This window comes from Coniophora puteana (genome assembly GCF_000271625.1).
Source record: "Coniophora puteana RWD-64-598 SS2 unplaced genomic scaffold CONPUscaffold_9, whole genome shotgun sequence".
Classification (NCBI taxonomy): Eukaryota; Fungi; Basidiomycota; class Agaricomycetes; order Boletales; family Coniophoraceae; genus Coniophora; species Coniophora puteana.
In genome coordinates, this window is record NW_006913061.1 from 139,863 (window position 1) to 152,550 (window position 12,688).

Here is a 12,688-nt window from a genome sequence, read left to right on the forward strand (position 1 = left end):
GGACCTGTTCCTGTGTGTCATTCTTGTCCGTACCAATGGTCCTCTCACAATGATATCATGATTGTGCCGTGGTGCAATGGCTCCCTTGAGTATTTTGCTCTCCCCACAGAACATTCCTTCGATTGGGTCCCCGGGTAGCGAGTCTGGGGGGTGGACAAGATCCTCTGACACAGCTCGCGGATACACTTATGAAACAAAGCGGCAGTGGCGCTCAGTGTCTTCACTCGGTTACAGTAAGTGAAAAAAGACTACCACAGTATGTGATCTTGCCACTTATTCTCGCCTCTTCTGCATCATTGTGCCATATTCTGCCTGACACTGCATACAAGCTTTCCGCCGTACCACCCGATCCATGGACATGGCTCCCTTTTTTGCCCCGACTTCTTCACCTCCGTCCATACCCTCCGTGTACTCCCCTCACACACTGTCAGAGAGGCAAGTGGGAGAATGATGGTCCCAACGCATGAGGAATCATTGATGTTGGCTTATCCCTCGAAGTTTGCGGTCATTCTAACCAATGCATTTTATCCTTTCTTCACTATTCATTCCTATCTGAAGTAGTCTATGTCGTGATGCGTTAATCAGCACCTGCTCGACTGATTGACAGGCAAGTACGCATTGCTCATCGCCCTCGAACTGTCAAAGAGCGTCATGGATTATGGATCAGATTCTTTGACAACTCTCGGAACTGCCCCTTGGAATCGTTTTAGTGATATCAAGCATCTTCCTTCAGAAAGGGATTTGGAGACAGGGATAATACCGCTGCCTGGCAGCTCTGCAGATTATCAACAGTGAGTTGCATCTCTCGTTGATCAGCAGCAAGGGCAGAGGACGGCCGTAACAAGCACCGGAGTAATTGAGCGACTTGCAGAGTGTTAGTGCATAGGAAGCTATTGACCGTGCGTGTGACTAGGTGCGATCAACACATTCTTTATGAGGTTTTGGCCAGGCCATTCAAGCCTCAGTCTTCCTTCCCTGCCACGCTACGTGGAGACCTTGCCACCGTACTCATTGATGTGTTGATATGACTCTGTTCAGGACCAGATCACCTCACACATGCTCACACATATATCAATGACCACGTACTATTTATGATGTGCATACTTTCCCCGGTCACGTCCAAGAGAATATGTACAAACGCAGAATCATTTGGGCTCTCCATTCTCCGTCCTTTGCATCACCCGGAACTCGAGGCATAAAATATAACATACGTGTCATGTATGCTGTAGAAGCAGTACAGAGTGTTTCAGACAAATGTCCAAAGCGATAAGGGACATTAGTAGTCATCGGGAGAACGTACTAATCTCTTGCGTTGCTGATATGCAGGTGTGTCTACTGATGCAAATGTTAGACCTCCTAACCAATATGCAGCAACATGCCTGTGTGATTCTCCTAGTCATGAGACTCTTCCTCATCATCAGAAGGTATAGTCGGACTAGTACCCATTGAACTAAGAACAGTGACAGTGTCACCAGCCATCCTTTCCTTTGAGGCGCCACTTTCGAGGTGTTATCTGCTGGAAATGTTGCCAAGAATACTTCCCCACATCTTGCTTACCTGTGGTCAAGCTAGAGGTAGTGCCATACAGAATAACATTGTGTCCGTACCAGTAGCACGACCATCCTCCATTGTACCCCCCTTTTCATGTGGCCACATCTTATCCAATATGTCGGAATATTGTTGCTATGATGTTCCCGACGGCAGTTATAACAGCATGGTAGTGATATCCCTTTATATCTTAGGCTGCCCTTCACAGACATATCAATTTGGGTGGGTGCAGCAAGAGAAAGGCTCAGTAGCAGACACATATAAAGAACTACATTTCTTGCAACGAGTTTCACCCCATGTTCACATTGTAAGACATAAACAATGTCCTCGGCTTCCCTTCAACAAGAATTAGATTCTGAAGTGTCCTTGTTTATCATAGGAGCTTATGCAAATGGTGAGCTTCGCTTGATAAGGAACTGTGTCAAGGAGTATGATGCACTAAACAGATCTCATTATAGCTGCTGTATTAACTTTAGTGGTCTACGACTATTGTGGGCATTTCCCAGCTGTTTTTACAGACTTCAATAACTATCCGCAGTTGCAAATATTGATTATGAGGTATAAACTCTAATCCATATTCATTTCCATGAGTAATTGGTTACTGAACATGCACCATAAGGTGGAGTTTATTTGGGTATGTATCCCTAAATAGTCAAGAGTAAATTATGGCGACTAAATCTCAGAATCAGGCCAGGAAAATCTCGTGGACAACAATTGTCTATGCAGTAGTAAGTCATGCAAGAGGCGACCCACCACTTTGTTATATGATTTCAGTTCAGATGCGATACTTGGGAATATCATTCGCAAGGTGAGTGAATTATGTATGTTTCTTTGATTTGATTGCAGTGCAAACATCATAACCCTTAGCCTTTACACAGGTCATACATTCCAAACTCCTGAAAATGAGACCTACTAAGCCATATTGTTCATAGTGATTGACATTAGCAGCCCAATATCAAGCTCAGTGAGTTACCAAAATAAGATTTTGATACTGACATAGCAACAACAGTATCCTTGTTTCATAGCAGTGAGTTTCACCACGTGCATATGTCACTTTTACTAAAGCGACTGATCCTTCTTAGATGTAGGTAACATTTTGGTGATCTGATAAAACTTAACTGAGATTCTGACAGGTTATTTTGCATGGGTACTATTTCAAGTCTTGTCAATTTTGCTTTCCATTACTTTACAAGGTACAGTTGCTATTATATTTTTTTCTTTTCTTCTATGATATTGATGTGTAGGTATGATGGCTGTTCGAGTATATGGGCTACTTGGCAGGTCCAGAGCCGTCTTGATTGGTCTCTCTACCTGCTTCACAACCACATCTATCATCAATATTACTGGTGTTGCGTTTTATATGGCCACTGGCCCTGATCTCGTCTGTATGTCACTATTCCATCTCATATCTGAGAGTGAACCTGCCCTCATGATTCTTTATAGCAAAATTTGCTGTATCAGAGTTCAGCTTCTGCAATTTCAACACCCCATCAACTCTCTTGTGGATATTTCCAGCAACAAGTATGGCAGTTTTGGTGTTTGACATAATCCTTTGCGCTCTTGCTATAAATCACGCCATCAAGTAGTGTTGTGCAGGGCCAGGCCTGAAGCCCTAAAGCCCTCAGGCCAAGCCCTGTATAGGCCAAGCCCTGCCCGAGCCCTGGCTAGGGCTTTTGAGGGCCTAAGGCCTGGCCTGGGTTGTTGCAAAGCCCGAGCCCAGGGCCTAAGCCAGGGCCTGTAGCTAAAATTTTGAAAAATGTTGATATGACTGTACAATTACTCTAGTAACAAAAAGTTGTATAGCTTGAACTTAAGTATTAGATAGTGTACAATGTTTCTATTGACTGTGGGAAATTCTAATCAAAAGTGCGCTGTGTCCTAATCTAGCTATGGCATTATCTGACCCACTTGCCCTATTATTAGAATATAGCCTTGAGAGTTATGTTAGTGATTATGTGATGTTTGACTCAGCAGGTTACTAATGTCCTGAAGACAGTTTTGGTGCAAACAGTGAAGCTGAAGATGCCTCAGCACCTTAGGCTCAAGAGTTTCATGCTTACCTTGGCTTTGTGATGCATCTTCCAAGAGATATCTATTGTCCATTGGTGGGGTGTAAGTCATCTTGTTGTATCATATTTTATGACTCTAATCAGTGCTACAGTTGAATTTTCCTTTGTACCCTATTTGGGGATCATTTGCAAGCAGCTGCTTGTCTATTATGGCCTCTTCAGTGTCCAGTGAGCGTGCTTTTTCTGCAGCTGCTGAAATAATCACAAAAAGGTGCAATCACATTGGTGGAGATGTTGTTGAAGCTATTCAGGTGTTGATGACACTCAGCTGCCAGGAATTAATTTCCCATGAGCCAGGGCCATCCTCAGCAACTGAGTTATCCTTAGAGAAAGCTGAGGACAATGGTATTGATGAAATGACTGTTGAGAAGCATGATGATGGACTTGGAGACTTAATTTTAGGTAATTCAGACAATGAGAACCATTGGGATTTGGATGAATAAGTGTCTTTTACTACAGTAATTGTTGCGACACAATAAAAAGTCGATTCTGTCACTGTTTTTTACTGTCTGATCAATCCTGATAGCTTCATTGAGTAGAAAACTGACTGCTCCAATTTTTTATGTACATAGGAAGCGAAATACACGATTTTATAGTGAAAGCCCTGGCCTAGGCCAAAGCCAAGCCCAGGCCAAGCCCTGGCCCTACGTCAGGGCCTGGCCTGGGGTTTTGCAAAGCCCGAGCCCTCAAAAGCCAGGCCAAAGCCAGGGCTTTCAGGCCAAGCCCGGCCCTGCACAACACTACCATCAAGCATCTTCCATCTTCGTTCTGGCTCCGTCCACGGCAGACAGTAGCAACAATGAGAGCCATAATCGTTCGAGATAACTTGGCATATTTCTTCCTGTAGGTTTAACCCACGTCTTTCATGTTTGGTTTATTAAATTACACTTCAGCACGTTGACGTGTTACATCGTTGAAGCTTTGGATTTTTCACCTTCCATAGAGAATGTGAGGGAATGTCCACAGTGTCCAGCCAGATCTCTGCTGATAAAAATCCACTAGACCACAGCATACGACTGTTTCAATATAATATTGGAAAACATTCTCACTTCTCTGGTTGGCCCATGGCTGATCATCAGCCTGCGGAAGAGCTTCGAATCGACCACAGGCGATGAGGTATCAGGCTCACGAGAGCTCACTTCGGTGGTGTTTGCCAGCATACCTCCCATCGAAACTGTTGGGAATCTGGTCGAGGACGATGAAGTGCTGCAGAACGTTTGACGTTTGCGATTCTTAAACGTTGATCCGTGTATCACAAGCTGCTAGTAGATCGCATTGCCAGCCCGTATAGTAACTGTACAAGGATCTACATTTTCCGCTAATTACCTATTCATATGTGACCCGCATTCGTATTTATCGTGCATTGACTAGGTCATTAGAATTAGACGCTAGGCTAGAAGCCATGTCTTATGTTATGGACATTTCGTTAACTTGATCACATGCCAGTGCTGCGGCAGCCGTAAGAAGATACGTCAGATACGTATTGCACCTCCCAGGCACACTACAACTTGAAGCACACGAGATATACCACCAAGACCCAGCGAGAGACAGGTGAAGCGCCCGGTTTCCAGCATTACTACATACGCAACGTACAGGAGTAAATAAGAGACTGAGATGGGAAGACAGAATCACGTAAAGGAGAGGTGTGAACATGCGAGAATGCGTTTGTACAAGAGACAGAAGCTATGCAGCGACTCAGCCACCGTCAAGATAACAGAGAACGGGCAACATGACAACCAGAACGGCGAGAGAAACCAGAGAGATATCAAACAAAGGAATGGAATAAGTTAGTGCCCGCATCCAACATCCAAATGCCCACAACACGGGTACGTCCCATCCAACGCCGTACCGACAACTCACGCATCCATCGACCACAGAAAAGAACCATCATGGCCGCCGAGAGCGACTCGCAACCAACAGAGGGCCATCGAATGACCCTCGCCCAATATCACGTCCAAAAGCAGCACGTCATATTCCAAGGTCATCCTCATCAATCACCTCACGCGTCCACGTCCACATCCATCGCCTCTCTCCCACCATCGCCAACAACAGCACCGGTACCAGCCTTCTCCTCGACAACTCTCCCACCCAACGACAACGCCGCGAGAGGCGGCAAACTCTGCATCTGTGCCGCACCCATCGGCGACTGTTGCACCTGCACCTGGTTCAACTGGTGCACGGCGCCCAACGAGAGCTCGACGGGTGTCGTCGGCACACTCGAGTAGGGCGTGTCCTGCGCCGGCGTCGAGACAGCCGAAGTCGAAGCGGACGAGGTGAGGTGAGGGAGTGAGTGTTTCCGCCTATGTGCCAGCGTGGACGAGGACGACGAAGATCCGTTCACATCCGAAGACGATGACGAGGAAGGCGGTGGGGGAGGAGGCATATCCTCGCTCTGGGCCTGAGATTGTTGCTCGGATATCTGACCTCGCTGAATGCCGACGACTCTCAGGCGTTCGACCCATCTGCGTACGGAACATATCAGAAATTGTGAGATGAACGAACGAACGAGAGACTTACGCATCCGCCCGATCCAAGCTCTCCTTCATGACTGATGTGACCCCTCTCATCATATCCAGACTCTCCATCGCAAGCGTCAAGATCCGCTGCGCAGCAGCAGTCGCAGACCCCGCCGTCGGAGCTGGCGGGCCTACCGTACCCGTCCCTCCGGCACCTGCTCCTCCAGCAGCACCAGTTGTCGACTTTGGCTTGACGCGGGGACTAGATATCGGACTAACGGGCCTCGAGCTCACGGGCGTTGCCGTCCCGCGCTCACGGTTCTGCGCCTGCCTAGCCTGTCTTCCTCTCCTGGTAGCCCCGCTCGCCCCACCACCGCTGCTTGCAGCCTCTGCGGCACTGCTCGTCCCGTGAGATGGGACACTCGGTCTACTGGACTCCACAGGCAGACCCTGGGTCGCGCTCGCCCACCGCTGTGGAAGGTGCAACATGAACCCACGTACGCGGCTACGTGCAGGCTCAGGGAGGGCGCCCCCGGCGTATTTGGAGACGACGTCGACTACTTGACGCACAGTGTGTACGACGTCCTTGCGAATCTCAGTGAGTGTACGGAGGTGGGAGGGGGAGATGAGTGCGTCAGGGGACGTAGAGCCATTCGCGGCGGATTGAAGGGAGACGATGAAATCCCGAAGTATGAGGATTTGGCCGTCGATGTGTTCTGTTGCGTACTGTCGTTCCCCTGTGAGAATAAGTTTTACTACGTGAACGATCAGAGACATACCTGTAACCACTGCAGACAGTACTTCAACCTCCGCATACTCTCCTCGCTCACCGCCGCACCGATCCCACCCGCCTCGAGGAGCACAGTCTGCCATCTGCTCCGCTGCACGATCTGCTGCTGATTCTCCGATCTCGACGGTTCACCTTCTCGCTCACGTAGCTGCGGCGTCGGCGTTCTGCTCTCCGTAAAGCTTGCAGGCGGTGGCGACGTGACACTCATTGAGTCGTCTGATAAAAATCACATGTGAGCACGATGTCCGCTCTAATCGGACCGATGGTGACGGGCGGCGGACCATGTGTAATGGGGGGCAGGAACAATCACACGTACCGTCGGTAGCATATTCACGCGCATTTGACGATGATGACGGTCTACTGCTGGCACCTGCAGCATTATCACGCTCATCGTGATCTGCGCCTGCGCTGGTGTCTGATGAGCGTTGGGCGCTATCGCCGCGAATGTTGTCACTCGACGGACGTCGGTAATTGTCGAGCTGGGAGGGAAATGAGTGAGGGAAGAAGAGATACATAATGTGTACGCACTCGATCCAGTTGTCGACAGGCAAACTCGTCGAGTTGGTCGACGGGTAATCTCCCCAGAACGGGACGGTAGAAGGTCTTCATGGACGATTCCATCATCTCGGCGCCATACTAGGGATCGAAGGATGGGTCAAGAGCTGATATAAGTAATGGAGTAACTCACCTTGACCATGCGTGAACTAGCCTTGGTGTTTTCGTATGCCTTGAGGGCGGTATTAACGATAGGGAAGTGGGAGACGCGAGAGACAAAGTCTGGCGAGGACGCGTCTGGGTATTGGTGTCCATTGGATGCGGAGGTTGACGGAGAAGATGGGCCTGGAAGTAAATTTGACGACGATTGGGATGGGTGCAGGTTTCAAACGTAAACAGGGGGAGAGGTACCTGCGCGAGCGTTGTTACGCATGTCGCCGAGTGCGCTAATGGCGATTCGCACGCTTTCATCCTCGTCTGGATAAGACCGCGGGGAGTGCTGCGGCGCTTTTGACGATGGCGATGAGGAAGCAGAGGTGAGCTGGACGTCGGACATGACAGTGAGTAGGAAGAAGGAAGAAACCAGGGGGGGAAGTCCGAAGACGAGGGAGAGTAGCACCGAAGCCGACGACCGCAATTGCAACTTCGTTGGGGCACTTTGCACCCGTCCTTTCACGTGTTATTCACGAGTCTTATCTAATCGCTACCTAATGCTTCCGGCCTGTGATAATGGACTCCCCTTTTTGGTCCTTTGCTTTACGTTGGGGTTATGACATCATTCTTGCCTTTGACGAAACACACAAGCTTTCCGTGTTTGACGTTGAGCGTTGAAGCTTGAAGGTCGTGTTGGAGCTCCTGTATGAACCAGTAGTGAGGCACTCGGCCTCGGATTCGGATAGGGTTGTTGGTGCGCGTGTCGTTGAATGTGCGGCGACAGATCTACGCGACACACGGTGAAAAAAGCTAAATTGCGCGCGCCAAACAAGCACAAGCAAGCGCTGAGCGGGAGCGGATATGATGCATTGGGAGTCGCTCCTCGGTCGCTCCAGCGACATTAAGCCTTTATGGCACATTTGCTGGGTCAAAATTCCTCGCTCCCAAGATCTCTACGTTGGCAGAAAACTGAATTCAAGGTCATAAAAATTTCCTCATTAATTGCTGTCATCTGAGCTCATAGCTTGATTGACAGCGTCGATCTCCTCCGCCTCCGAGAGCCGCGGTACTGCGTCTTGCCAGTGGTTCGGTAGCATCGCTACAGCTATGTATGGTATACCCACCTTTCCAATCCTGAATGCGTACTCTGCACGGAATCGGAAGCGCCGAGCCCACGCCTCGACCGGTCTTCCCCACCTTCGGGCCCCTACATAGGATAAAACAATTCAAGAATGAAAAACGATGATCTCCGCATCGAACGTCGAATTGAACGAAGTCACGCTTATGTGAGCAATGATGAAACATATCTGGTAGCGTCATCGGGTCGGGAGGCGGGTGATCCGCCCGAAATGGAATGTCCCCTGTGCGCCCTTCGTCGTTCATTCAGTCCAGGCCGCTCTTAAATCAATCCTTTGTCGTCCCCTCCTCTTACCAGTCCACGTCCCAGCGGAACTCATCCACACACTCAATCGTCTCTTGCTCCCTCTCTGTCACCAGTATATCCTATATCCGCCTCCTTGCTCGTTCTTCTCCTCGCACTGTCCTCCTCTGCTCTTGACTCCTACCACCGCCGCTTCATTCACCCGCTCCACCTGCAGCATCACCCGTTCTCCCAACTTCAGCTTCCAGCGATGAGCACTCTGCAGTGGCGACAGGACGACCTTCTCTATCCGTACGACCCCTCCTCCCTCGAGCTTGACCACCAACGCCGTCTCGCCGCCCTTCACGGCCAAGAGCGCCGCCTCTCCATGCCCGAGCTTGGTTCGACCGCACACTACGGTCACGCAGCCCACCAAGGAGGTCACCAACAGTCCGTCAATTACTCTACCACCAACGCATACTTGCACGCAAGTCCCTCGGAGATGACCCTCTACTCCGCCGCTGCATCTGCTTCTCCGTGCAACGGCAGTGCGTCACCGGTCTACGGCGCCGCCGGGAACAACACCGGCGCTTCGAGATACATGTCCGGCGTCAACGAGGATCTCGGCGCCTTCATGGCATCGCAGAGCTCGCCGTTGTCGATGACATTCGACGTTGATGATGTCAACGCCATGGAAAGCTACTGCACCACGCTCGATGGCCAGTTCGGGCTGCAGCACCATCACCATACCGGGGGTCTCACCATCCCGCAGCACCAGCTCCCGCACAGCGTGTCTCCGACGCTGCTCATGACCTCCCCGGACTCTGTCCCCGCTGCGATGAGTTTCGCAGACGACCCACGACTATCCATCTCGCCCGCGGCTCAGGGCGAGACTTATACGCCGACGAGCATCTCGCCCATCTCGCTCGAGATGGACGGTGGCATGAGTCTACCAGCCTACAACAACGGTCACACAGTGGGCGACGTCCCCGAGCTCAAGCTAGACGCCGGCCCGGAAGACTCGGATAAAGACTCGCTTTCGTCCCTGTGCACGCCCTCCGCGAGCGGCTCATCGTACGCCGCATCGTCGTCACCCTCCCCCTCGCCAGGTCCTTCAGCTCCTGGCACTCGGCCGTCTACCAAATCCTCCGTCGGGGGCTTTGGCGCTTATCTCTCCACCACCATCGCCACAGGCGCCAACAACTCAGCGCCAATTGCCGTCCCAAGTCGCCGTCGCACCCGCGTTGGATCTGGCGCTGCCCTGCCCAAGCCGGTGCCGAACCTCACGAAGCGCTCGCGTGGACGCAAGGTGCCTACGTCCGCAAACGGGAAACCCTTGCCGTTCACGCGCGGGTGCAAGGAGAGTGGCGGCGGGGCAGGCATGAGGGCGTACATGTGCGAAGTCGATGGCTGTCATGCGTGCTTTGTGCGCGGGGAGCATCTCAAGCGGCATATTAGGAGCATTCATACGCACGAGAAACGTGAGTCCTCCTTTCTACTTTTTGATTTAGTGAGACGATGCTGACGGCTGCTCGTCATGTCCCATCTATCCAGCGTTCGAGTGCCCGCACCAGGGATGCGACCGGTCGTTCAGCCGCCGGGATAACCTCAACCAGCACGTTCGCGTCCACCGTCACGGCGTCTAACACCCATGGAGCCTGTTCCCCCCGTCCCCGTCATCACCATCTATCATCATCCGCACATAAAAGTCACGCCGAGTCGAGCATCCAACGTTGACGCTCTGCTTCCACAATGATATGAACGAGTCTTACGAGCCCCGCTTCACCCCTGTCATTGGACGCCAAACCCCAGCCATGTATACACCCCTTCTCTCTCTCGCATCATCACAGGGACTTTGTAGAGCCATCGGCATTATTGTCGTTGCTTAGGATCTCTTCTTCTTTTCTTTTGTTACGTCACATTATTGTTCTCGCCTGTTTTTTTCCTGTTGCATTGTCATCTTTCTTGCGTTATGTATCAGACTATCTTCTCATTTGCATCCCACTGCCGCTCGTCGACCTCCTCATCCACCATTCTATCATTATAGTCTCGTGCATTTATCTATAACACCCCATACACATTTGTATCACATCTCACTTCCATGTATGCGCTCTACTGTATCCATAGTATTTTCTTTTTCTTAGTAGCATTGCAACCAATAGAGTCATACTTGATACACGAACCTGGTGACTACGTTTCCTTGAGTGACGAAGTTGAAAAAATGCTCGAGCCCCCGAGACCCGAGAGGAGCTCTTCCCGCCAAGCCCTTCCTTGATGAATAAAGCGAAAAAACCTATGCAAAGCAATTGCACGCCAAAGGCTTGGCCAAAGGCGAGTTCTGAATAGACACTCGATAACCCCTTACTCGACAAAGGAGACGGCCAAAACTTGAGTTTTGCTTCCTTTCGAGATCGGTGCTTAGGAGCAGGTACACTTGACATCGTATTCTGCAGGAATTCCCCTAGACGAAGCGGATAGCATCGTTGGGGTTCATAATGAAACGCTCCGACTCGGCGCTTATAAAGACTTTGGTGTTTAGAGGGGGAGGCTTACTTTTCGCGCGTTTATGGGTATGGTGAGATGGTCTATCCCCGAAGGTACGGTTCTGTGTATTGCACAGTAAGCAAAATGTAGGAGACTCAATGAACGGCGTAGAATGTTTTTCTGGGTGTCATGGTGGCTAGAATGTATAAATTTGTCAATCACAGAGAGTATGCTCAAGTCAGCACCGCCAAGCGTTTCATTAATGCCACACTGAAGAGGACGGAACTCTCCGCTTCGGAAAGAAGATGGAGTACAGGTCCAGGCGTACGGAAAGAGGTCAACTCGAACTTGCGAATCCAAACTTCGTCCTAGGACGCAACTTGTTCTTGAAAGTACCGGCGCTTCGACCAGCGCTTCAAGTGATAACCGAAGCTTCTTTCTTAGCTAGCCACCAGACTAGCATACAGGGGCACTACCCTTACACAGCAAAACACATGCCCCTCGCAACATGACGGCGTTCGAACCATTCTCCAACGGCTCCGGCCCGGCGATGGACCGCTGGAGCTCCGCACGCCACCGCGTCGATCGTTTCCGGAAGCACTATGGAACGTTTGAAAATCTCGAGAGATCGTGTCACGGTCTAGATCTCATGAAGGCCGGTGGAGGGTAATTTGATGGAAGGCTCCAGTCTCTACAGGACGGTGCGTCGACGGTGTGCGGGGCCAAATTGCGCTGTTTTGGCCGAAGGTTTTCGTTGGTGGAAGCAGGGTGGGAGTCCAAGATATGATGACATGACATCAAGAAGGGAATCTTAGGATTCAATGCTCTTGATTTCTAAGTCTGTGGTAAGTTGAACGTTGGAAAGCGAAGTACCCAAGATCGCAATGCGAAGAAATGGTTAGACTGAGTATTACTAGCATAAGATATTGATATGCAAATGTCGGTAGATACGTGGAAATTGAAGACGGTCAGCATAGGAACTTGAATAAGCGTGGATTTGTGCGGGACGTAGTTGACTCCGATCCACACGGAATTCTGCTTTCTAAGTAAGCCCCTAAGTTCTAACGTTACTACGCTGGCAACTCCAACCCTCGTTCTTACATGCATGTACAACTGCTGGAGGAAGACTTAGCTTCGTGTAGCGTCATAAGATAAAACTCGAACGTATGAGGCAAAATGTAGCTTTGCTTACTGATGCTGTATGAAAAGGAGAGCAATTGATCGAACGCTTCTTGGGAAAAGTTGCTTATCAGCCAGTTGAGTATGGATTGATCAGCTTCGCTATAATCTCCTTGTCAGCTTGGAAGTCTGTGCTGATGATGCAGCCCTTTTA

General features: G+C 50.3%; 4 protein-coding genes across 4 annotated transcripts; 3 read left to right on the forward strand and 1 right to left on the reverse strand.

The window, feature by feature from the left end:
- Positions 1 to 1,869: 1,869 nt before the first annotated feature.
- On the forward strand, positions 1,870 to 3,091 carry CONPUDRAFT_74403 (uncharacterized protein; the record flags this gene model as incomplete). The annotated part of the gene is made up of 9 exons (XM_007772313.1): positions 1,870 to 1,942; positions 2,025 to 2,106; positions 2,140 to 2,182; positions 2,232 to 2,276; positions 2,323 to 2,356; positions 2,558 to 2,575; positions 2,682 to 2,741; positions 2,793 to 2,933; positions 3,012 to 3,091. 9 exons carry the CDS (start codon positions 1,870 to 1,872, stop codon positions 3,089 to 3,091), a joined length of 576 nt encoding a protein of 191 aa, XP_007770503.1.
- Positions 3,092 to 3,724: 633 nt separating this feature from the next.
- On the forward strand, positions 3,725 to 3,874 carry CONPUDRAFT_17203 (uncharacterized protein; the record flags this gene model as incomplete). The annotated part of the gene is made up of 1 exon (XM_007772198.1): positions 3,725 to 3,874. A coding segment is annotated over one exon (150 nt), but the record flags the coding sequence as incomplete, so codon positions are not given.
- A 1,303-nt stretch (positions 3,875 to 5,177) lies between these two features.
- CONPUDRAFT_138157 (Opi1-domain-containing protein) lies at positions 5,178 to 7,910 on the reverse strand. The gene is made up of 7 exons (XM_007772397.1): positions 7,770 to 7,910; positions 7,552 to 7,703; positions 7,392 to 7,499; positions 7,180 to 7,342; positions 6,853 to 7,079; positions 6,135 to 6,799; positions 5,178 to 6,079 (listed from the first exon to the last, which is right to left on the reverse strand). The coding sequence occupies exons 1-7, from the start codon at positions 7,789 to 7,791 to the stop codon at positions 5,617 to 5,619; spliced, it is 1,800 nt and encodes a 599-aa protein (XP_007770587.1). The 5' UTR covers positions 7,792 to 7,910; the 3' UTR covers positions 5,178 to 5,616.
- A 2,216-nt stretch (positions 7,911 to 10,126) lies between these two features.
- Positions 10,127 to 10,369, forward strand: CONPUDRAFT_38662 (uncharacterized protein; the record flags this gene model as incomplete). The annotated part of the gene is made up of 1 exon (XM_007772222.1): positions 10,127 to 10,369. A coding segment is annotated over one exon (243 nt), but the record flags the coding sequence as incomplete, so codon positions are not given.
- Between the last annotated feature and the right edge of the window lie 2,319 nt (positions 10,370 to 12,688).

Excerpts from the sequence above, each read along its gene's own strand:
- CONPUDRAFT_138157 (XM_007772397.1), bottom strand. The coding sequence starts at position 7,791 with ATGCGTAACAACGCTCGCGCAG. Across the intron at positions 7,343-7,391 it reads CCTGTCGACAACTGGATCGA|CTCGACAATTACCGACGTCC; the intron begins GTGCGTACACAT and ends TTTCCCTCCCAG. Across the intron at positions 6,080-6,134 it reads AGCTTGGATCGGGCGGATGC|ATGGGTCGAACGCCTGAGAG; the intron begins GTAAGTCTCTCG and ends TTCCGTACGCAG.